General features: G+C 39.4%; 1 protein-coding gene across 3 annotated transcripts; it reads right to left on the reverse strand.

Moving 5' to 3' along the window:
• Nucleotides 1–392: 392 nt before the first annotated feature.
• On the reverse strand, nt 393–25,137 carry rapgef4 (Rap guanine nucleotide exchange factor (GEF) 4). 3 transcript variants are annotated; one of them, XM_026375700.1, is made up of 31 exons: nt 25,070–25,137; nt 22,770–22,912; nt 22,558–22,646; nt 21,774–21,920; nt 12,012–12,084; nt 9,766–9,830; nt 8,708–8,758; nt 8,495–8,601; nt 7,877–7,998; nt 7,593–7,776; nt 7,413–7,497; nt 7,177–7,237; nt 6,985–7,061; nt 6,743–6,889; nt 6,117–6,241; nt 5,242–5,327; nt 4,844–4,922; nt 4,612–4,762; nt 4,236–4,324; nt 4,029–4,059; nt 3,845–3,923; nt 3,072–3,218; nt 2,832–2,929; nt 2,523–2,648; nt 2,210–2,388; nt 2,023–2,113; nt 1,892–1,942; nt 1,620–1,707; nt 1,375–1,439; nt 1,203–1,257; nt 393–1,089 (listed from the first exon to the last, which is right to left on the reverse strand). In XM_026375700.1, the coding sequence occupies exons 1-31, from the start codon at nt 25,135–25,137 to the stop codon at nt 962–964; spliced, it is 3,087 nt and encodes a 1,028-aa protein (XP_026231485.1). In that variant the 3' UTR covers nt 393–961. The 3 variants fall into 3 exon arrangements, with proteins under 3 accessions (XP_026231485.1, XP_026231488.1, XP_026231487.1); XM_026375703.1 differs by lacking the exons at nt 21,774–21,920; nt 22,558–22,646; nt 22,770–22,912; nt 25,070–25,137 and adding an exon at nt 20,615–20,724 and having other exon boundaries at nt 962–1,089; XM_026375702.1 differs by lacking the exons at nt 21,774–21,920; nt 22,558–22,646; nt 22,770–22,912; nt 25,070–25,137 and adding an exon at nt 20,620–20,706 and having other exon boundaries at nt 962–1,089.
• Between the last annotated feature and the right edge of the window lie 929 nt (nt 25,138–26,066).

Raw genomic sequence — 26,066 nt, forward strand, 5'->3', positions numbered from 1 at the left:
GTGCGCGTCCTGGGACGCAGGTGCTCAGCGTGTGGTCGGCGGACCAGTGGAGGTCGCACATAATCTTTCTTGTCTTACAACAAATTCTACAAATTCTCAATGACAGCTACATGTGACTTTACAGACAATGTTATTAGCTTGTGGAAAATAAAATATCAGCTAATAATATTTCAGTAACTAAGCTATGTACTACTACTATTCATTTTGATTTGTTAGTATATTTTGTTGACAATACCTAGTTCATTAACCTTTAATGAGCAGACTTCATCAGCTTTCAGAGTTTCATAGTTTCAGATCAAGTTACAGTATTAACGATATACCAGGGTAAAACAGTAATGACAATGTGCCAAACAAATACATTTGAAATATTTAATATTTACATCTCACAAAAGGTTTCCAGACATTAACTGTATCTCAGGCTTTGCAAGAGAAAAGTGCTCACGTGAGTACAAAGTCAAGCAATCATAATTCATTGCATGCTGACGTCAAAATAAATATTTCTACACAATTTACAACACGTAAGAATCTCGCAAACTTAAATATGTATAAATATTGATTGATACAAAAGTTACAAAACAACTGAATATGTGTGTGTGTGTGTGTGTGTGTGTGTGTGTGTGTGTGTGTGTGTGTGTGTGTGTGTGTGTGTGTGTGTGTGTGTGTGTTTAAAGCATCAGCACACATTGTTTATATCTGACATGTTACACAATAATCTGATGAATGAGATCTTTAGTTTCTTCAGTCCCACTTATTTGAGTTTGTGATAATGGTGACAATCTGCAGCACAGTGATACAAGAGGTGCTTCACCCAACATCAATTACTGTACTGTTGTTAAAATACCACAAATTACTGTAATAAAGGGCTTAATAAGTCAGGCAATGGCATCTGAAACAATATCGCATGATGTGATACAGAATTAGATGCAGCATCAGAGTGTAACATTAATGTCCCTGAGTGGTTTCAAGATCTGCGAGGCTCAAGTCCATGTGAGAGCTGAGTTAGCGTCCTTTGGTTGTCGATGACGTGGAGCTGGCGGACGTAAGTCCGAACTTCTGGGTGGTTCTTATTGGCAAGAGGTGAATCTGAGCCTGATTAAGTAGAAAATATGAGAAAAGTTGGAGGAAAACTGTTTTTATCATATACTTCTACTGATTGATATTTCATCCCACCTTTCAGCAGGTGATGGTCATTTGGGACTTACCAAATGTCTGGCTTCTGCAGTATCTCACTATCTTCAGTGTGTTAGCAATCATCCGCTGAAAGACAAAAAGCTGCAATCAGCACCAGATATCAGCCATTAACTGAACAGATTTAAAAAAAAAAAAAAGATTTACACCATTGTTAGATAATAATCTCCACCTTTAGAACCTCACCATTTTCTCAAAATTGACCAAATTGTCAATAAAAGTCTTGTTGCCCTCGTGAGTAAATGTCATGTCTGGGAAAAAAAAAAAAAAAAAACACAGTAAATGACTGAGGCAGTTATAGCAAAGGGGGCCTCGGTTGCTTAGATTGTCAGAGCTGTTGAAGAAGCAGCTCAACAACAAAACAACTGCGACATACGGGTCAAAATAATGTTATGTTAAAAATCAACAGTAATCACATAAACTGCTCTGACCTTTGATGAGCAGTGGCATGAAGGGAATGATGGGAGGCTCCAGTTTGGCAAATGTCAGTCGGTATGCTCGATGGTTCCTGGACGGATCCTGTGGAAACAGTCACACTGCTCTGAGATCTACCATCACTGTGTTAAATGGATCCATCACAGTTCTGGTTGAGGGGCGGTGTTGTTAAACCCACACTGAACTCTAGTGACCAGCTGACGCGGCAATAACTTTGACTTTTTTTATTATTGGAGACACTTTAAAGTCAGTGTACGACATGACTTACCATCAGGTTTTCAAATTCACTGTAAAACCTCTTGAACTTGCTGGGAAGTTTCTGTGAACATACATGGCCTGGGGCGTTAACTTACAGCAAAGATTAATTTAAACAAGCACTGACTGCAGTCAATTACTCACCTCCCAGGTCTGACTCAGCCTGCTTACTGCTGGATTACTCAGGCCCATGATTATAGCAAAGAAGGCGTTCATATTCCTGTACTCCTTACAGCTGTTACATAAAACGGGAAAAGACAAGATGAATGTGCAAAACTGAAACTGAATATTAAAAACACAACCGCATTAAAGGAGGAAGAGGCTCACTCACTGTGCAGCAACCTTGATGAACTTCTTGAGAAGCTGCACCCTCTTGTTGAGTTGAGAACACAGACACATCTCTGTGACCACCCAAAACTGAATCTCATTAAACCTCCTCAGAAACAGGTCCAGGTTCACAGTGGTTTTCTTGACGTTTTGCTTTCCAAATGTGTGGTAGATGAGTTCAAGCTTTCAGACACCACAGAAAAACACGACTGACTTGTTTTGAATAGAAAACTGGATCACGATTATTTATTTGTGCTGTAACAGTAAAACTACTCCTGCTTGTCAACCTTACAGATGACAACATATCTCTATCATACCTCATGTACACAGTGGAAAAGCTCCCAGTCAAAGGACGTCATGTGGTAAGCAACATCCTTAGAGCTCATCACTTCAAAAGTGGCCAGTGACCCCGTAGAGGGGCCCTCCTGCTCGGGTAAAGGAGTCTAGAAAACAGAAGGTGACATAACCGATGCTAAAATCTACAGAAACAAGTTCATGTTCACCAAAATACAGCAAATGTAACACACAAAGATTTCACATTTGTCAGCTACAGGTTTCAGGTTTATGGGGCTTCTGTAAATTGATTTTCTAAAGTTTTGTGTGTTTTCTGAGAGACTTAAACAGACCAAAGAATCCAGCTGGTCCCTGCGGCAGACAAACAGTCGCCCGTTTGTGCTGAGAGTGGAGAAGACTGACACATCGTTGGGCTTAAAGACGACTTTCTCTGTGAAAAACATAACACAATAGGGACTTTAATGACTTTAACTTGATTTGCGGTTTAGCCTGGTTCTGCTGGAGGTTCTTCCACTAAAGCCTGCTTGGCCTCTTTTCTGCTGTCTTTGTTAACACATAGCTGCTGCCCTCACCTCCTGCTGAACTGAGGTTGACCAGGATCAGGTCCTCAGCTGACACCAGCTTGTCGGCCACAGCACCAATGACCTCCCTGACTGAAGCAGCCACAGGGACCCGGATTGTGGTGTAGGTGTGGTCGCAGCAGTAGACTTTGAACAGAACTGGAGGCATGAATCAGAGCAAACATGGGCTTGTTATCAAATAGAAATGAAAGAGTAAATTGGATTAATGCACTGGCTGGCAACTTAACATAAAGATTTTTCTCAAGTCTTTTCATGTGCAACTGTTTCACCTAAATTAAACAACACACTCTGCTTTATTTTAAAGGATCAGAAATGTCCATGTGTGACTATGCACACGAAAGAAGTGAAGAAATAGAAATGACTCATATGCTCAAATCAAACAAGGAAATCCTTTGTTGCAACAGAACTGTCTTTGTACTTTAACGTAATCAGCACGTGGCCAGAGTTTCTTTTTGTTTTAATTCAAAAAAAGCACAACATCTTTATTCCCTATATTGGCTAGAAACTGATGAGAAAGACAAATGGAAGAACAAAAGATGTTCCATCACTATGAGTCACAACTAAATTAGGTCAACTTGTCAAAATATGTAACTTGTAAAATCCCCTCTCATATTAGTGTACATATTTCCTGATAAACAAAAACACCACCCCCTCCAACACCAGTGTTCATCCAGTGAAGACCTGACACAACAGCACCGACGTAGCAACAATACACTCTGTCTAAGACAAACCTTGGTCCACGCTGAGGCACGTCTTGTACTCACTTTCATCCTTGCTCTTAATGGGCTGACGTTTCTGAAGCTTCTCATCTCCCATACTAAACTGACGCAGCAGGACTTTGTGCTGTGACACAATAGAAAATGTTCAGTCAGTCCAACAATTTGGCACAATGAAAAAATAAAATGTCTACATTAACCTTAATTTGAAATCAAAATAATAATTTCTTACCCTTTTCTGTGAGACTTTGGCATCTTCTGTGCTAAAGTGTGAAAAAAGTTACAATTAGTCAACTTGCAGTTCTCTGTTTGTTACTACTATGAGCACATACAGGAGGAGCATGGTGCCTATAACATATGGAATAAGGGTTTTCAAATGAAAGCTCTTTGAGTTATCTTTAACTTCTGCTTACAATCCCTAAAAAAAACCCCAACATACTTGCACTTCACAAGTCTCTCCAGCTCTGTCAGTTGGTCCCTGAGGGCTTGAATAAGTTTGGCATCGTTAGATACCGCCATGAGAAACGTCTGCAAAACACAATCAGAAGAAAACTTAAAAATAGTTTTAAACATTTTGACCTTTACTGTGTGTGTATGTGCGTTGTGCATGAATAAAGAAATACACATTCACAGAAGATGGGAAAGAAAACTGATGACTGTAGTAAACTCTAGGAAAATAAATAAATACATAAACGTAAATTAATTTATTCAGTGTATTGTTTGTCATTCCACTTTGGTATAATCCAATAGAATCACTAAATTACTTGCACTGATGTGTGTAGTGGGTATATTAGCACTCATATCTGTAGGCTGACCTCTAGGAAGGTCATTGAGACGTCCTCCTCCTGCAGGTGATCTCCGTGTATTGCAGCCCACTGCATCACCAGCCGGATCACTCTGCGTTTGTTGTGAAGTGTGTAGTCCAGTTTCTCCTGTTCAGAGCCCTGCAAGGCCTGAGCATGGTAGGTGCACAGCAGTTAAAGATCATAACGCATAGTTTAAAAGTGCTGAAAAAGGGCATTAGGTAACACGGTGCTGGAAGGATATTGAGTCAGCAACACTGGACATAGCTGACTGTTTGGGATGAAGACACAGTGCGTGAGCAGAAAGTCGTCCAAGGCTGAGCCTGTGATCAAAAAAGAGAGATTATAAGAACAGATCAGAGAGTGTCCATGGCCATCAGGCCTTGATCCTCATGCCCCTGCTGCTGTCACCTGTGCATGCACATGAAAAGCATATGTATCCACACAAGCGAGAGTAATTAGATCAGCTAATGAGAACAAACGGGTGGGAGCAGAGCAGCAGGCAGAGAACAGAGAGAGCAGAGGAGAGAATTCAAAATACTGAATGGAAGAAAGCCCCTTGACGGTAAATGATCATCATATTGAAAGATTGCATTAGATGGTACTAATCTAATGTGCTGAATGTTTTCCACTGAGCAGTACCTGACTCTGTGAATTGAGAATCCAATCGCATCATTTCAAGTAGGTGCTCCAAAATCTTCTCCGGCGTCCCCGACATTACCTTATATCTGAAGCAACACAGAATAAAACACACCCTTCACTAATCAAGAAACACTGGCCCTTAATGCTTAATAACACAGCTAGGGCCCTTGACTGATTTGTGTTACTTGAACGTGTGTCTCTGATTGCTTCATTTGATAACAATCCTATTTACAATCACAGAGTTCTTCGGCGGCTAAAGATAAAGGGCAGTCTGGGCTAAGTGCTGCCAGTGAAGCCAAAAAAAAAGTGTAGGGGCATCTTCTCTTGTGAAGGAGAATCAACATAATCCAGCCTTGGTTGTTTTCATTACTTGATGGCAACGTGACAAGAGGGAGCTGCACCACCTAGGCCGTGACTTCCCCTCTCACAGGAGAGAACGCAGTCCTAACACTCTCATGTGCGAGGAGCACAGTTGATTAGAGGGTGACCCTGAAAATATAATTGTGACTTGCCAGGCCTTCTTTCCCTCTGGGAACTAGACCATTATTATCATTAACATGTCTCTCCTTATTACAGCAACTGAGGTGCAGTGACAGATGCCTCCATTAAGATAGCATCTGCTGGTCTCAATGGCTGATAGATGGACTGATAGAGTCCAGTATTAACCAGCAACTTGAAATGTATTTCACAGCAAGGCTGTCAATATCCTGCATTTTTCTTATTGTCCAGAATGAAAACACAAATATCACCAGTGAGTTCACCCTATAACAAAGAATTGTCTGTGGAAGTTTTCTCTAGGGACATACCCACACTGCATGAACTTTACTATATTCAAGTGAAGCAGTGGTGTGTTAGGCTTGTGAGGAGACGTTTACTTGTAATGGGAGGAGGAGGACGACGAGGCTCCATGCATGGAGGTTCGACTGCTGCTGAGACTCTTCTCTAACACCAGCACATCCTGACCGTGCTCTTTCAGACGCACTGTGTTGGCCTCCACATCCTTCAAATATGCACAAACAGTGAATAAATAACAACTGTGAATTTGAATATGACATTATAAAAGTGGAGCTACAGTGAAGAATGCCCATAAAAATGTGGGATTTCATTAGTTTGTCCAACACGATCGTAATAACAGATATTGTTATAGCACTGAAGTCACATTTATCATATACATAATACATAATAAATCTAAGAAAGGCTGTTTCCATCTCAAGCAGGAAATGTCACATCTGATGTTGTCACATCTCCCAGATGGAGATTTACCACAGAGCAAGTCTGTATCCATGACCTACAAACTTCAGATCTGACTCTTCTTTCTAGCTTGAAGTAAAATAAGTCATCGTCAACATATTTGATATTTAGCAGGATGACTAAGCTAATGAGTGCAGAGGGCTCATGTTCATTCCCAAAGGCTTTTATCCCTGCACTGCTGAGCTTTTGCCAAGAGAGGGCAACAGTCCCCTGTTTTATTATTGGTGAAGCAGCATCAGCAGAAACTCACCCTCAAGATCCTATTGAAGTCTTCCTTGTCTACTCGGAGGAAGTGACAGTTGTCTTCTCGCAGGACAATGGAGGCAGCTCGGGGGGCGTCGTTGACAAGAGCCAGCTTCCCAAAGTCGTCTCCTTCGTGAAGCGTGCAAACAACACCCTGAGCACGGCAAACTGGTCAGCTACTGACACCTGACAACATAATCAGAATGATGCTTTCACAGTTTGTATGACCTCATCTGGGGGAATACTTACTTTTCCACAGATGACAACGTTGACTGAGCCCTTTAAAATAATGTACCATGATGTTCCCTCCTCCCCTTGATTGAACACTGAGACAGAAAAGAAACAAAAGCTTTGTTAGGCAGATGCAGCCTGCCTCTTTACTGCCTTAATAAAGTCAATTATTCAGCATCAATAGGTGGGTGCACCTTTTTCTTTACTTACACACTGTTCCTGCTTTTGCATGAGATTCAAAGATCAGAACTCCCGCCAGTTCTCTCTTCACCTGTGCAAGCAGGGGAGAAAATCAACATTAACACCTGGATGCAGGTTCAGGTATAATCATGTGTACCCAGGACCTTTCCTTTAATGTCACTATGTTGCTCTGAAATGTGACGGGAGTCTGAAAAACTGTTTTCACAGAAGTCATAGACATAGAAGGAAAGAAACACTGCACTCACAGTGGTGGATAGATGAGATAAGGCTTTAATGTGCAGAAGCTCTTCATAAATAATCTCCAAATCATCTGCTGTTCTTTCGGACGGACTGGAAAACAGTATATATGCAAATGAATTGATGCCACAACACGCTGACTCGATTTATTTAACATTTCTTTGGTGATTACAGCTTAAGAGCCATACTGTTTCCTGAGAATCATCCTCATGTGGGCGTCAGGCCCAATCTGTGAGAGTAGAAGCAGAGTGTCCTGCAGCTCCTCTTGGCTCTCCCTCCTCTCCTCCTCACTGGGGAAAGGGGCATCCTCCTGTTCATCGTCCAGGAAACGGTAGAAGAGGTACTTGTCCTGGAAGCTCAGCTCCTGGTCCACTGCATCAGAGCAGCACCACACAAAACACGGGGCTTAAAATTGAAAACCCCAGCCTCACCAGTACATGTGTGGCGACAGAGACATCACACAGAATCTCACCATGGTTGAGAACACCTTCCTCCAACAGCACCTGCCACATGCCCACGGCCTGAATACGCGAGTGGACACATGAGCTCTGCTGCATTTGCCAATCAACCAACTCAGTCCCCACGCAACACTGTCTAGGAAAGACACAAGCCAGAATATGATTTTATACAAAGCTGAGCCGTTATGTAATGTGTTCATTGTCAAATTTAGATTTATTGCTTGTTGTGTGTATTCGTTTGTTCTGCCTGATTTTCTGAAACAGTTATCAGGGTGCTACAATAAAAGAGCTTTTATGTTCTTGCCCAGAAAGCGGTTAAATAAAATAATTAGATCCTTGAAAGTTTGTTACATTCTCACAGTCCAAATTATAACACATCTATCACTGAATTGTGATGAATATGTAAATAAATAAATAAAAATACCGCTGGCAACTTCAATTTTGATAACACAGTGAGCAATTATAAAAGGAAATATTTAAATTAAGCCTCCCAAGCCTGCTGATGATCATGTACTGATGTTTTAATATGTTCTCCTCTATCTACAGCACACAGTGCTGCAGTGGGCCGCAATACTAATAAAGAACTTGAATTAAATTGATTTGATTAATGCAGTATTCACATACTCACTTACCTGTACGTCTTCAGGTGGTACTTCCTGTCTCTGATCATGTGAGGCGCCCTGGAGAGGATGGCATTACGGAGAATCTTTCCGGCCCTCAGGATCCTCTCAGAGGGAACCTGTAGGATAGGAGTCAAGCTAAATCTCAATCTACTTATAGGTAGTATCCTGCTGCATATACAGATGATGTGAGCCCTACACACAGAAAGCAATAATCTTTACTACCTGATTAATGCATGTAGGATGGTGTTTGGCTGGACTTTCAATAAACGACTTCTGCAAAATAGAATAGAAAGGGAAACATCAACATGACAACTCAAGCTAAATGACTGGTGTTTTTCTTTTCACTGAGGGCTGCAGGATGGTTTCTTCACTGCTACAGTGGTTCACAGTTGACACTATGTGTTTATTAGCTGCCAATTTTAATTGAGTGTATGGCTTTCTATACTGCAACTGAGTTAAAATAATAGTCTGTTACCACAGTCTTGATTGATGCATTCAATTGCCCAAATGAGAGACGGATATTGTGCATCACTGTATGTGTTGTGTGTGGGTTTTTTTTTTTTCCCTGCTGGGGCCACGGGGTGGGCTGGAGGGCAGTGACATTTAAAATGCATTCTGCATGCTTCAGAGAGCTGCGTTAACTCGTGCATTTATGTGAAGGCTTTAAAGCCTCATCATTTATTTACTAGAAAATTAGTCAGTAGCCAAGGAAGCTGGGCTTTCATGGTTATTATTTATATATGTTCAAGTACATCAAAGAAGTGTGTTTTACATAACAGGAAAGCAGGCTATGAATTTCTATTTTTTACTTAAGAGAACAATTGTGTTGTGACTAAACCCTACATAGGAAGAAAACACAGGGCACCATAAATCTGCTGTGGTGCCACATTATCAAGCCAGTGGTCAGGAAATGACAACAGGAGAAAGGTGGGACAGGAACTCCGAGCACTACAGACACCTTGTTTATACTTAGACCAACTTTAAACAAAATTCACATTGCACACTTAATTTAACCTCTGCTGGAGAGGCTGGTAACAGTATAGGAAGCCATGGTGACGACATGAGCCACAATGATTGCACTGACAAAAGGAGTGATGGCTTAGGTTTAGAGTAGTCTGGCTGAGTAACACTCTGCTAGACAGGAACAAGTCAAAGCAAACATTTAAAGCATTTTCTCTGCTCTGCAGCCACTCTGTCATCCTTAACATGTCACCACATAACATAACATTTGTAATAATAATTAAAAAATAAAGAGTGGGTACCAGCTTCAGAGAAATTACCTTATCCTGATGCTTGGAGACCGAAACAAATGGGTTGTTGCTTATATTTTCTTTATTCGGCATTCCTGGGTGGGAAAAATAGAGAGCATGTGACCAAAGTTACTTGTGTCTGTAAAACAGGAGAGAGGAAACATTAAATTTACTAAATTTACTACCATTGTATTGCCCGGTCAAAGTGTGCCAAATGTCATATGTCAAACATTCTTATGAATCTCTTTATGCATTTTGTGTTTTCATCTGTGTGTATTTACTCAATTTTACCTTTTTGTCTCCTTTGAATGTTTATCCTGTTTTCAGTTACTGTGCTAGATAAAGCACCTTGAGCTTCCTTGCACTTAGCTTAGCTTCATAAATCAATTTTAAACAATTATAAAACTATTTTGTCATTTAGATATTCTCATTTAAATATCTGCTAACTTAACCAAGCTATTAGACTATAGTATTCTACACATGGTGTTAACATGGTTAAAATTACTAAATGAACAAGGTTTTATTTTACTTTTCAGTGTTTGTACTCTTTGTGACAGTCCTTCACGGGCTTTTTTAGAAGGGTGTGGTTCTCTCTCTGAGTTAAGCACATTAAGCTTGAACTGTTCTTTTACCCTCCAGGACAAATAACATAATCAGTGAAGGCTGCACAGACACAACTGTATCTGCAAGGAAAACTCTTCTATTCTTAGATCTGCCTGTCAGAGTGCTGATAGCACGAAAATAATACAATAAAAACAATATATACAAGGAGGGAGACAACTGTAAATGTAATATTTCACTTGTGGCTATACATCCAGGAACAGGTACTGTATGTATCTATTGAACTTTGCTTTGTGAACTATAATTCCTGTTTATGTTTGTAACTGTTCTTTGTTAGACCACCTGACCACTGGGCAATTTCCTGTAGGGAGAATATTCATAGAAAAGCTGAAAATGGAAACCTGAACTAAATATCAAACTGGTTCCTTTAACAGGGACTAACAATAATATGTATAATCTATGTATAATATGTAAGAATATATCTGTTTCTTTCTCAGGCTGCTGAACATTTGTTGGATTAAAATCTGCCATACTAAGTGTCCCCAACTCAACATTGTTCATTTAACTCAATACGTTTCATTAGCCTGACTGTAAATGCTCAGTTACATGTGTTTTGATAGGGGGATTTGTCCAGAATAAGCAGAAATTTGAATGAATGGAGATTTCACACTGACAAACTACACTATACTATACTAAGTTGTTTTTGTCTGAGCACTTGTGGAATTGTTATGTGAAGGACATGTTACACTGGTTTTTATTTGTTAGAGACAGACAAAGATTAACTGTTACATTATAATTATTTAAGAAAGCAGGATCAGATCATGGTGTCAGCCGTATTGTTGAACGCCCTTAAAATAATTTCTATTTATATGCTGTGGATCTGTATATTCGTATTTGTTTTACCACAGCTGTCCATTTTATTTGTGAAGCTGTCGTGCTGGTCCGTGTGACATCATGCCTCTTATTGAATCACATCAGCAGGAATGCAGCATATATAAAGTATCTATGTGAGAGATTAACATAAGATCAGAATTTACAAAATCTTAAATTTTACTTTTTGGTGAGAAAAAAAAAAAAGCTTTCATTTGAACATTGTGGTTGTGAGAAGTAAGTATTTCAGTGTCAGTGCTAACTTACTTACTTATGTTTGATAATGTGATCAGGTGAAGTGGTACTGTGTTGTACGCTCAGCTGCACTGACTTTAAAAGCCTCCACTAAATGCCCTTTTTACCCCAAAGTGCTGTAAAAGTGATGTGTTGCTGTCACAAAGAAAATGATTTAAAACATGTTTAATTTATTTGACTCAGCTGCTACAGTTACATGCTGCTTTGGCCATACTGTACAGGAGCAAGCATCACAGTAGCGCTGCCTGATGCTTGTGTGATTTCTGTCCTTGTGTATTCATGCGTGCATACTGTAAATCCCCTAAGTACTGTCCCGTATGTTACTGTGCTGCTCCAACACATGCAACACTAAAGCAGACACATCCACTTTTTAATATTAGGCTACACTTGTGATAGTGAAGCCATTGATGTAAACAGTGGTAGAAGTCGTTAATGCTGATAAAGTCTTCAAATTTAAGATTAAAATAAGTTTTAGTAACTTATTAATTACAGTTACTTAACAGTTTGATAATTTCAGTTCAGAGAAAGACAATAAATAACAGGAATAGAGACAAAGTTAGGAATAAAATGTGTGGTTCAGAGTCACTTACTGTCAGCACTACAACCACTTTCCATCACACCATAGGGTGGGGCAAGCAGCTCAGCCATGTACTGATGATATTTCTATACAAATAAAGAAAATAAAAGAACAAATTAGCCATAACAGGTTATGACTGGCCGTAAAATATTCATTCTGTAACTAAGAATCTATAGATATAGATAGATGTGTAGATTAATAATCTTAGGATCACACTTTGAGGATTTTCACTCAAAAACATAAATGTCAGCTTTATCATGGTGCCAGAGGAAATGTCAGAGAATCATCGGAGCCAGTAGCATGCAAACTAAATCCAACTATTTGATTTTCAGTCCAAAACAATGTAGTGGCAGAATAGAGAAAAGAAAAGATGATCTTAAAGATAAAGCGGTGTTAACCAGTTTCAGTGTTAACTGGTTTCAACAAACTTTGTTCCTGTGTTTTATAACTTAAATAAATTGGTCATGAAAATAAAATATGCTTATGTTACATCAGTTTGGTGTAACTATTGACTCTTCGTCACCTAGAATGTACCAGCAAGCAGTTCACTACACACTGGTAATGAAAAAATGCTTCTGAGATGCTTCAGTATCTATTAGTATATAGTACTAGACGCATTTTGATCTGTGTTGCATGTTATTTCCCACTCTCTTTCATTTCACGGCTATGGCTCTGTCTAACAAGGTGCCCCGAGGAAAGAAATCAACCCTTTATTTGCCCACAAGTGTGAGGACAAAGAAAGTCCCTGAGAGTTTGGGGTGTTTGTTGATATTTCATCCTCATCAGTCACACAAGAGCACATGCAAATAAAAATGGCTCAGTGAAAACCTGAAGCTAATACAGCTTAGTTTTCTAAGTGCAAATATCTTTGGAACAAAATAATATAGTATAATAAAACATGTCATTAATGTGATTCTCAATTTCACATCTCTCATCCTATTTCTCAACAATTAAACTCTACATGTCTTATTACCATCACTGTGCCCTGCAGCATCACAAATGTTATGTAAGGACCACCACACTGCACATAGCCATTTAAATGTTATGGGTTGACTGAGTAGAAGCAGGACACAAACAAAGAGTACAGCTCATGATTCTCCAAATTTAAAAAAGGAACTAATATTTTAAATATTGACTAAATGGCTGTATATCCTTATGTGTCATCCCTGACATTAACTGGTGACCTGCTCAGGCTGTATTCTGCTTTTCGCCACACACAGAGATACACAACCACTACCACCCCCCAGATTAATTTGTGGTAGAAGACAAACAAAAACTGATTATGTGCCAAAGGAGCTGTGTTGTAGGTCAATAAAAAGCTGATTGAGAACCACTTAGTGACTGGCCAATTCTCCCTAACATCCTATCTTTTGGTCAGAGGAGACTGAATGAAAGCTAGACCTCTCGAGCCATTTGTTCCTGGATGGTAATGTACTCTCAAAGGTCATGTTTTAAATTCAATCTTACCCACTGATGTCAGTTAATCGCTTTAGCAACCCTTCAGGGGCACACAGCCTTTTCCTATCAAGAAATGTCTCAGTGACCTCATGTTTTAAAAACCTTTCCACATATTTACTGTAAAATTAGAAGAGTGATGAACTAAAAGATATAGATTAACGTCAACACCACACTCAGACTGTGAACACGTGTCTACTGTGGAGCATTACACATGAAAACAACAGACATATTAATTATTGACAGTTAATCAATCTTCAGAGTCACTTCAGGGAGGGAGGGAGGGAGCTATCTGTTTTCGCTGACAATTAAAGGATTTAGGATGAGGGAGGAGCACTTAAACTGAGCAGCACATGAACAAATGAACTCAATCCCTGTGAGCCAGTTAAGCTGCGCTCCCCGAGGGTTTGAATCCAGTACACAGGGTGGGAGGGGGGTGTTTTAGAAGAGGATTAGCACTGTTGTCAGGTGTGTTTTTTGGTAATCATGATGTTTGTGACAGTGCACTTCTTTGTATCCTCCAGATTAGCAGCTGACTTCAGGTGTGATTTTTATTTGACCTTTTTTTCTATATGTTTATTTGATCTTAATTTTATTGTCTAGAGACATTAGTTGAGCACCACAAACACAATAATAATAGGCAGTTGAATTATGATTAAATCACTTAATTCATGTGAAGCTTTGTGCAAATGTTAACCATCATTACTATTTCTAACTATAGGAAGAACATCTCTCTAAAATACCACAATACAAGAATTAACTTGAGTCTGATTAAAAACCACAATCAATCTACCACACAAATTAAATGATAATTTATGAAATATGCTACATGACGTACGTGTTAGTGAAAATCTTGCTTTTAACTTGTTTGCCATGAAGCTGAGCAGTAAAGTCTGACAATCGAGAGGCTGAATGGTGCACTGTAGCAGCCGGTCATAGAGAATCACTGGTCTGATACTAAATCCACACACAGTAAATACACATTTACAAATATAACAAATAAAGCAGCTTGTATTCATAATATATAATAATTATCCTGCATATGTTAGTAGGTAAAGATGGGCACACTGACTCACAAAGTAATAGAAAATTTGTTTTTTTAATTTTTTAGTTTCCTCCTCAAACTTAAAGGCTGGAAACATGGGAAAATGAGGAAGGCAAGTGTTCATATACAACCAGGCCAGTCAGTTAACCCCATACCTCTCCTGTCTGAATCATCATATGTAGAGCATTAAATCTTTTTATAACATCAAGGGAGAGAATAAAGTTGCAGATATCCAAAGCTTAAACTACAATGTGGTAATAAATACATAAAATGCATTTCTTTGATCTGAATTTAAACATTTAAGAAAAAAGGCACACATTATTATTTCGTTGGACCACCTTTGGCTTTGATTGCGACACATATTCGCTGGCATCGTTATATATATCACATGGCTCTAACACATTTATACCCATTCGGAGTTGCATTGCATTTTTCTTGTATCATCTTGCATTGATGATGGGAGAGTTGGACCACTGCACATAGTCTTCACATCCCAAAGATTCTCAATGGGGTTAAGGTCTGGACTCTGTGGTGGCCAATCCGTGAAAATGATGTGACAGGCAATGTGAGATGCATTTATAACGATGTTTACTTGCAATGTTTCCCAGAAATGTGAAATCAAATATTTATGACAACAAAACAAGGATCTCTCAGCTTGAAAAAACAGACATTGTTTGTGAAACTATGTCTCTAAAGTCTGTCACTTAAAGACTGTAATACTGACAGACATTTCGCTATCATCTCTCTTTTGCAGCGCTGAACCAATTTCGTTGTATAAAGACGTGGACGTAAATATTGGCACCCTTCCCTTACCCAAAGAAAAACCCACAAAGGTCACAAAAATAATTTGAAACTGACAAAAGTTATAATAAATAAAAATGTACAAAAAAATAAAATCAGATATTGTTTATGAGTTATGCTTTTGAGTGAGCATATTATTACTTTTGTCAGTTTCAAGTTATTTCTTAAACCTTTGTGGGTTTTTCCTTCTTTTCCTTCTTTAAGGGAAGGGTGTGAATAATTTCGTCCATGCCTGTACATGATGTACAAAGACAATAAAGCCTATTCTATTCTATTCTCTGCTGCAGATAATACTTCAATAATAAGAATGATGTTGTTTAAAGTGATGGGATAGGTCTAAAGTCCATCACATCCACACACTGGAGGTAAGAACTTTATACAAAAGTGCAGCTTCAAATCCTCAACTTAACAAATTGTAATTATTCTGCTTATTTAGCATGCAGCAGTAAATATACAATCAGGTTTACCAAGTGTTTCAGTACAATAGTAGAACTGACTCTAAAAGTTGTAGACCCAAGGAATCTTTTTAGACCTTAGGCAGCTCGTGTAGCTCAAACAACACAGCAAATAATGGCACAAGAACACGTGGACATAAAACAATCTTGAAACTATAAGACTGAAAAAAAAAGCTAAACAACTGTGATTAGCTTAGTGTCAAGTGGGAGCTGATTCCATCTGACACCGGGCTGTAGTCATCAATTAACCTGCGTGTCTTTGCACTATAGGGAGGAAGCTGGAGGAAACCCACGCAGCCATATGGAGAATGTGCACGATGCACACAGAAAGTAGCTCTCATGCTTTAAGAGTTTATGGGTAACAGTTCACAGATAAGGTTAGTCTTATGTCATAACAACAAATTAGTGGAGATATTAGCCATCTCAGTGCATCCTCAGTTCAAGCTCCTCCTCGGTCTTTCATGCTTGAGCACGTTATTACATTGTGAGCATCAATGTGCATGAATGCACTTTTGTATTTGGAATAATTCACTCCAGATTACATAATCTGCATAGTGCAAAGTGTTCGTGCGCTAACTATTCTGGATTCGTACAGGCACAAATAAGGGCACTTGGGGAAACAGCAGGGGGAAGTCTCTCCAAAAGCTTCACTTCTGCACAGTTAGACTTTCTACAAGAAACCCATGATACATTTGATATTTTTAACTGCAATGCAAAATTTCACTTTTAGATATTTTGAACACATTTTCTTAATTTCTGTGTAAAGTGCAGTTATGAAAATATTTTTTAGATGACTTTTTCTCAGTAATCAAACGCATCAAACAGTTCAAAAGTTTAAAAGAAATTACCTAAAGATGCTACCAACGTCGCATGCAGCCTATTACTGTTGTCAACGACTGGAAGGTCCTCCACACCCTCTTAATCCAGGTGTTAACAGTCCAAGCACGTACAGCCAGTTCTAAGATTCAGAGTGTCGCACATGCAGCATGGTCTAACATGATCCAGCAGCTCGGTCGCCACCGTCTACATACCATGAGCAGAGCGAGCAGACTGTGCCAGTCAGCTGCTGACTTCTTCTGAGCAGCAGTTGCTAGGTGATTACTCAGCCCCAGTCATGAGCATACAGGAGAGCATGCTGAATTTCTCTCTCTCTCCCTCTCGCTCTCACACACACACACACACACAGAAGCCATGTCCAATACACCGTACACACACACTAGAGTAATCATTAATTTTTAGCATGAGCACCTTCGTGAAGCAAGTGGTAAAGCAGAGTCTAATCAGCCGCACTGGATAACATCATCCAAAATATAAACATTTATTACACAAACACCTCTAATGCTTTTTAAATCTAATAAATCCCCAGTGCAATATTTTCCACTCTGGACACACCTATAGAATTTAGTTACACCTAACCAGCCCTCAGATGTACAGACAGTACCTTTCAGTATCCTGTTCGTTTCACTGAGCTCCTTCCTCTCAAGGACAGAGACCAGATGGTGTCTTATCTTCGACCTTGTTACTTGTCAACTAAAACTCTCCAAGACTTGTCCAATTCACTAATTAACCCCTTTGCCAAGTGCTTCTAAAACATGTATCTCCCAACATCAACATTTGAACAATAAATGTCACATTTCTATGCAAATTATAATACCACCAATAATATTCATACATATTACGTTAAATGATGGAAATCAGTTACTGATTGTGAATATGCTAACTGATTTAACCTGCATATTTTACCAATATTTGATTTATTGTACTGCGTGTCATTTGTTTTTGATCATTTGATTAATGGCAGGTTTGTTGTTGATTTTCTTCTGCTATTAAAATATACTATGATCAAATTTTTTATTTCTGCATTATCAGGTAACTTTGTTTTTTGTTTTTGTTGTTTTCTTTTACCCCGTCCTTACAAATTGGGTTTCATGTCAAAATAAAGTTCATCATCCATAGTCTGTAACAGTACATGGCAGTTGTTGATTACTTTAGTAAACTGTCCTAATTAAATGTTCTCTTATTTCTTTTTCATCTTCACTTTTAAGAATAAAAAATGTGACAACACAGAAAAGGAACAGATAACAAACAGAACAGAACAAATCCTTTAAACATATAGAAGCAGAGTGGATTAGTGAAAGACAGAGAGATGAGGCAAGAACAATGCAGGACAAATTAGGTTATTTAATGTTAAAGATAATGATGCGATGGAAAATAGTGTCTCGTTTTGAATTTGATGGAATGAGGCCATATACCGCACAATTAGACCAAATTATATTTTTTATATAGGGGATATTATATAAGGGATAGTGGCAACTCAATGTGCTTAAGAGAAAACAAAATTCTTCTTCATTATATTCTTATAATAAAGACCTTTTTTGTTTGAACTCTGTCCATACATTACTGTGCCTCCCCAAATGTACATACACAAATGTCTTGGTGTTTTGTTTGAGTCTGACTAAAACCTGAAATAAATGCGTGAAACCACTTTTTAAAGGTAATTTAAAATCTAAAGTCTAAAAGTCTTCTAAGTCTTTTAATGCTGATGCTATTTTTCAAAACAATTTGGGGTATTTTGCCCTAAAAATTACCACAGTCCACAAAAGCCTGAATTTCAGCACCAACTTGCCATGATAATTGTGACACAGTAATCCATTAAACATATTTGTTGTTTTCAGTCTCTACCATAGTAATGGACTAACCATGGGCATATATCCATGTTGCTAATTTTAGAGTTCAGATTTTGGGCTTTTGATGATGTAACAATGCTGTGAATAGAGATAAGAGAATAAAACATAAATGTTTTTGATTCCATCTTCCTGATCTTTCAGTGTATACATCCGTTGTACACTTGGAGGGACTCTGGTTCTGGTATTTCAGTGTTGAATGGCTGGAGAATTCACGTGGCCTCGTTTCTCCAACCCCACTCCACCCAATCCTCAGACGCCAGAGGGCACGCTGTGCCCCTGCCACTTCCTGTTCATCAGCTTTCTCCACTGGCTGCCCACCAAGCTGCCTATGGACTGACACAGCAATCCCCCTCCCACATCCTCAGCTCAGCACCAACAGATCTGCCCAAAGCATAAACGCACATGTGTAATCCTGCATACACAACCACAAGTATCCATAATGTGATGTTACTTAAACCATGTACACATTGTCCCTCTGTGATGTGTAATTTGTCACATTACCACACAAACTAACAAACCCTCCCGTCCATGCCACATGCAGGCTGACATGACAGTATGAGAGCCGCCTTGCTACCCTAAAACAATAAATTTCAATTGTGTTGTTACAATCACAGTGTCCATCGGAAGCAGGAAACAAAGGGAGGAGCAAATTGATGATCAGGTCATCTAAGCTTCAGTCAGTGTGCCTGTATTAATGCTGAGTTCAGCTTAGGTCTGCTGAGTTAAACCAACAATCACATGGTGACTTGCTCCCAGTGACAAAATCCAGCTTCTGTCATACGCGAAGCTGCATGTAAGCCCTTATCGTAGTGGTTGTAGCAGTCAGCAGCATAAGAAAATAAATATTTAAGCTGCATGCACAAGCGATATCCAAGGACCGCTTATACAGATGGAATTTGTTTCATGCATTTGCCATATACCACAGTTACATGCATTGAAATAAAGTGGGGAAACAAAAGCCTGATAATGTATATTTTTCCCTCTACACACAGCACAAAATCACTGACATATCCATATACTTAAAATTACTCTAGGAGAAAGAGCAAAAACAGGAGAAAGGCGTCCACTGAATAACTGACATAGACAGCTATGAATAAAAAATAGTATCCATTGGTTCATTAGGGCAATGCTGTGCTCACTCTGGCATAATTCTGTATGAGTGCTTAGCCAAAGGCAGGCGGACACATCTGTGTAGGAGGAGGAGAGGTGTATAAGTTTGTTGCAGGGCTTCTCTTTAGCAAAAAGGGGTAGTTGGTAGCCTCCTTTCCTGCTATGTCTCCATATACATGACATTCAGCGACACTCTGATTTTTAGTGCTATAACAGGAATATCAACCTCATGCAGCTTAACATTTTCATGCATTAAAAAAAGTAATTCAGCTTTCATAAAGCCTGCATGACATAGCTGCACTTCATTTATTTAAACAGTCACAAAGTTATGCAGCTTATTGCAATGTCTGATGCCACCAGCAACAACAAACATCGAATTCTTCTGGACTACTGTGAGGAATAAATGATTTTTACTCCACAGCCCTTCAGTTAGTTGGCCAACTTGTGTGACAAAGGCAACTCAGCACATCTGGCATTAGAGGATCCATATATTGACGGTAATGCTGTAAATGGTTGTCATGGTTTTTGTCTGAAGTGCTTCAGGAAACACTGCTGAGATCAAACACAGTGGATATCTAATTTGAAGAAGAAAACATCTCTAACATGTTTAAAACATATTACAATATTGTCCTTTGAATAATAATTTGTATCTGCTTTATAATTATTTTACTAAACCTAGAAATCCATTCTCACTTGATGAGCCCTGGAGAGTTGAGGTTTCAGCTTCTTACTTGTGCACATTTCATACTGCACCACATTTAGCATTAACATTTTTAATGTTCTTGTAATGATAGTGATAGGGGACTAAAACCACAGTCCCAGGCTTATGCAAAAATGAATGTATTCAAAAGTTTATCTGAACCTAATATGGAGCTTTGGTTTATCAAGTGAGTTGGAAAAGATGATTCATTAAAAATGATTTATCCATTGCATGGTGGATATTAAATGAATTCATGTCAGATGTTTTCCAAAGTTCGAAAAATATAAATATTCTGTGTTACACTAAATATTAACACAGTTACTTCCTATTGTGTACAGATATCTACAACAATCTCAAACAAACCTTACTGTAGAGAGTGCCCCCAGGCAGAGATGAAACATGTAGCCTAGTAGTATTTCCACATGATCCTCAACACACATGCAGCCAGGGTTATGTATCCAGTCACACTGTTTCTGACCAGTGCTCTTAGAGTATAATTTAACCAGTTTATGTCCTTTGGTCCCGGAGGAAATGGGCTGTCTCTTTCAGGAAACCAGCCCAGTACAGAGGGGGAGCTGAGAGAGGAGAGCCAACAGGAGCAGGAGATGGAGACATGAGTGGTACATTTCTACTGAGAAGCACCAACCTACTTGGGTTTATCTATAAACAATATTGTACAATTAGAAGGAGCAAATACTTTTTTACAGCACTGTCCCTCTGTGCTATGTTGTCACATCCATGCATACTCTTTCAAGTACCTTATGTTAAATTTTTAAGTCCACTGTGATACAGACACATATACTTCTATACTTCCATTTTAATGATAGTGAGTCTGGTTTGCATATCCCAGAGAGACTACTAAAATAATGCATATGATAAAAGGCCAGAAAGAGTCTGTTTCTCTTCAGCGTTGTACTCCCATCTAGTGGTGAAAAGCTGTTAACCTCCTACACTGCAAGAAAACCAATTTTTGGACCCAAACTCGGGAGCAGAATGTTGCAGCATAGTTAATAAGTGGACAGCTGACATTATTCCTTCAGGGGGTCCAACAATAAATCCACAATCCTACCTCCACCAGTCCACAAGATACTTGGTACACCACCTACACTTTGGCTTGTGATCAACTCAATTCATCACATATTTCACATTCAACACTTCAACTCCAACAAGAACAGGTGGCTGTTCTCTGCTTTAAAACAGCATCTTCACTGGAGCAGATAATTAAATTATAGAATAAGGTTTCTGTTACTTTCCAGCCAAAAGCAGCATAATCTGGCTGTTGTTATTTGAATAGGTAAAAAACAAAGAGTTACACTACTGTAGTTTCTCTAATCTTACTCTTTTGAATAAAAAGAAAGAAAGTAGACTAAAGAAAATGGCCTAACATGTGCTAAAGAAAGGACATCAACACCAGCTTTTTCAGATCTCAAGTAAGCACTTGCCTTGAGTTAATCTCTCACATGTGTCATGACAACAGCTGTATGCTGACACAAGTACAGATGGAGCAGATCAGTGTACTCACCTCCCACAGAGACCTGAACGCCCTCTGTTCAATGCGTAGGAGCTCACTGAATTCCCGTGTAACAATGGTGGCATGGCGAGGGGTGTTATCCAGGATCGATTCCCCAAAAGCCGTGCCAGCCCCCAGTGTGCATATAGTAACAGCATCCTACAACAAACACATAAAATAGCTCATTTATCCATTAGGATAAAAATATCCAGCTCGACACCCCTCTACACTATGCTTATGCTAATGTAACGTCCTTTTTCTGCTAAGAAGTAATGCTTTTGTGTGATGAGGAGCGGTGCTCTGCGCTGATCACATCACTCTCAAAGGTTAGAGGCAATCACCTGAACATTCACAGTAGATAGATGGACACACTTCAATCTGCAAAGAATTACTCCAATCAGCACCCGGCACACTGACATGAATGGAGCCGAAGTATTAAAAAATATTTAGTAATGTGCCCCGATCTAACAAGTAAATGCTCTTTACAGCCCACACTCCAAACAAGCTTGGATGTGCTTGCTTTTTACATGTGTGATGAATTTCAAGTAGGGCTTTACTGATAAAATAATTCAAGTCTTCACAGAAAGATGGAAGGAGAGGATGCAGCTTTAAGTGCAAATTTAGAGCATTAGCAAACCAAATTACCACTTAAAATAAAAAATAACAAAAAGAAAAAATACGAGCGGCTCTGATATGCTGCTATGTGATATGCTAATAGCCCGACAGATCCCTTTTTCATCTATCAGTTAAAATGATATGATATGATATGATGTTTGTGAAATCATATCAAGCATACTTGATGACTTGATGTCTCAGACACTTTAACATCCAGTGACCCGGAGAGGACGGCATACCAGCTGGTGCCAATGTCGCCCTGCCGATACACTGAAAAAAACACAGCACATGTTTGAAGAGAACAAGTTAGAAAGAAAGAAACAGCTTTTCTGGATCTGCTGAACTGTTCTATGCACAGGCGTGTGATGTTTTGGTGCTTGTGTTTTGACCCACAGGTGATGCCCTTCTCCAAGCACTCATAGAAACCACACAGACAGATCTGCTGCAGCAAACTGGGGTGGAATCTCTCAAAGGCCTTCACGTTTTTCAGACGTGCAAGAATTATGTCGACATCTTCCCCAGAGCGCTCTGCAGGTCTGGAGAAACAAGAGAAAAAAGACAATATAACCAGAGGTCACTACCAAAATAAGCACATATAAGGCACCTAAATAGGCAGCAGAGCCTGTGAGGCATCTTGGCCTGGATTCTGCAAACATGAAACTCTGCAGGACGGATGTGTCACGACACCAGTGAATTAATCACAGCACTGACTATACAACACTGTTAACAAATTTGAAACTTGATGATTCCAACAGCTCCGATAAATGTCGTTTTACACCCTTTCAACTTGTCCTATATATGGATCAGAGTATGCAATTGTGAGAACAAACCCAGAACCTCTGATGTAATGAGTGGGTGGTTGTACTGTAGCTTAAATCACCTGTGAATCCAAATCCATTCTTTAGAAACAGTCAAACATCAATAATTCAAAAAGAGAACCACATTTTTGCTTCACAGCTGCCAACAATCCTCTGGCCTATTGTAGCTGTGTAAACAATTTACTGCACTGTATTAACTTCACTATCTTAGTATAATATATGTTTTCATTCAGGTGTAGCATGCAAGTGAATGACTTTTAATCAGATATTCCCTGATAATCTTTCAACTCACAAGAGTCCCTTTATCTCCGTTCTATACACTTCCTGATAAAACTGTATCAAACTACCTGCGGCCACACATGTGAGAGCTCCTGGTTTACATCCATATAAGCTCTGTGGCATTTATCACACACACTACCAAGTGAGACAAAGATGTGTAGGTGTTTCAAATATGAAGCTACTGTGTCTGTTTGGAAGCGAACCAAGTCAAAAAATAGCTTTCAAAAAGTGCTGATACAGAGTCCTGGTGAGGACAGAATGTTTTCATCTGGAGGAAGCCTGGTACAGTGCGTTCATAACATTGATGCCTTAACAATGCTTCTCATTTACAATCCAGTTTTCGGAATTAGATGTAGACCCACTGTCTTCGTGCTCGTTTTTTATGTAATGTGAAGTCCGTGCAAACATACAGGTCCATTACCCACCGCATTTTACTGCAAACTTAGCAACAGAATAAGATGCAGCAAAAAATTTTCTGGGAAAAGGTGAGTCATACATGAACCATTTGGTTTGAGCCGCACAGGTGGCTGTGTAAACACGTCAAGCACACCGCGTCACTTTGCCATTTATAGCTCAGGTACTGTACTTTGGACCTGTCTTTGTGAAGCCCTCAATCTTTCCCTCTTCTTCCTGTAAATCAAAGTGGCCTAATTACACATGTGCTGTGTCCATCATCAGTCAGCGTTTGACACATACTAGGTTAACCTGTCGCCATTTTGTGTGTGTGTGTGTGTGTATGTGTGTTAGAATTCAAGGTGTAAAGCTTCAAAATGATCCACAACATGCACGTGCGCATACAGTATTTATCAGACCAGGTGTTCCACTGGGATGTGTGGTAACATTCAATTTACATCTAAATACTCAATGCACAGAGCCATACACACATGATATTTAAATAGTTGAATATTTTTCGTAACAAGACTTATGAGGCATAAAAAAGAGAAACCATACAGTTTGATTACACAGTTTACCACCTCCTACATTCAGAGTTTCTGCTGTGTCCACAATTGTTGTATTTAATGTACAATATAAAGATATATGATACACAAGACATAGCATCAACAGCATAGTACTTATAGCAGAAAGGCTATTTCTAAGGGAAGTTTCAAACCTTTGCTTGTCTTTCAGCTTTCTTATTAGATACATAAATCATATAGAAATCCCCACAGCTTTTACCCTGGATATTATCACAAACCCCACTTAGTAACTCACTGAAGCAGCTGGAGGGCACAAGGGGGACAAGGGGCTGTAAGAAATCAATATGATCACTGATGAAAACATGTCTAAAGTTAGTAGCCTTGTTAAACTCAGTGTTGTTCAATAACCAGCAGCATGGTAAGGTCGTTTACATGCATACATGTGCCTGAATAGGAACACGTGGCGCTTTCAAGTACGATCCTATTCCAGCCTTTGCAGCATCAAGTGTCAGTCCCGTGGTGAAATCAAAACTATGGGGCTTTCATTCACGTTTTAATTCGGCTACTGAAGTACAACGCCCAAGTTGTGCTGGAAACAATGGGTCAATTTCCAGTCGCTCGCCCCTACAGTGGTCCAACAGCGACGCAGACATGATCTGACTAAGATGGATTAGCCTACCTCTTATCCAGACAAATCACCCACTCGGCAGATTCCGACGAATGTGAAGAAGTGTGCGCTGCTACCATCTTGCGATCCTGCTGCTGCTGCTGCTGCTGCTGCTGATGCTGCGGCGGAGGAGGAGGAGAGGGCTGGACCAACAACAGCACTTCATCTGGCTTCACTCACTCACTGCCGACAGTCTGATCGTCTTCTCTGCTGCTGATGCTGCTGCTGCTCACCTGTCCAGCATCCACGGGAAATGAATCTGAGGGTTTGTGTTAAAACAATTGCAGGTGCAATGAATGAAAAGCGAGTGAAATTAATGAGGGAGGAATTATTTTAGGGCTGTTGCCTCACATTGCACTACTTCTTTCACCTACAAACAGACTGCTGTAGATTTAATTGTTTCAATAATAACTTGTTTAAATAAGTGAGTTAAAATACCACGATTCATCTCCAAAGTGTGAAATGTAGCCCACACATTACACCAGCTCATAATGTCTTTTCCTACCCACTGACTGGAAAATCATGACTGTGAGGTGGAGTTTATCAAAACTGTACCTGAAATAGTTCTCTCACTGCAGCCGTGTTGTAGTTATTGCAGAAATATAATGTACAGAGAGAATAACTGTTTGACTAATCATGACCAAGTTTCCTGTTTGGTGAAAATCTGCAGCTTCTTGCGAGTAGAAAGAAAAAGTGAACTGTGGATACAAATACCTATTGGTATGGTGCATGACTGCAGACAGTGTGAAGCTGCTGGCATGAGGTGAAGGACAAGGTTACATGTGCCAGTGAATAACATCTTTACTTCAGGACATTTTCAAATACTTGCAAGGGGGTGGAAGAGAACATGGTGATCATCTGATGGGGAGCCTACAGAATAACATCCACTATATCACCATCCACATGATAGCTCATCAGGAATATACAGGCACATATGCAGGATCTTGGGCAAATAACTTACCTATAATTAAATGGCTGCTTTTCTAACCGACTGTAACTGCCTCCTGCA

Source organism: Anabas testudineus, chromosome 21, assembly GCF_900324465.2.
Source record: "Anabas testudineus chromosome 21, fAnaTes1.2, whole genome shotgun sequence".
Taxonomy (NCBI): domain Eukaryota; kingdom Metazoa; phylum Chordata; class Actinopteri; order Anabantiformes; family Anabantidae; genus Anabas; species Anabas testudineus.

Excerpts from the sequence above, each read along its gene's own strand:
- rapgef4 (XM_026375700.1), bottom strand. The coding sequence starts at position 25,137 with ATGGTAGCAGCGCACACTTCTTCACATTCGTCGGAATCTGCCGAGTGG. Across the intron at positions 7,062-7,176 it reads TGCAAAAGCAGGAACAGTGT|TGTTCAATCAAGGGGAGGAG; the intron begins GTAAGTAAAGAA and ends TTTCTGTCTCAG. Across the intron at positions 6,242-6,742 it reads ACTTCAATAGGATCTTGAGG|GATGTGGAGGCCAACACAGT; the intron begins GTGAGTTTCTGC and ends GCATATTTGAAG.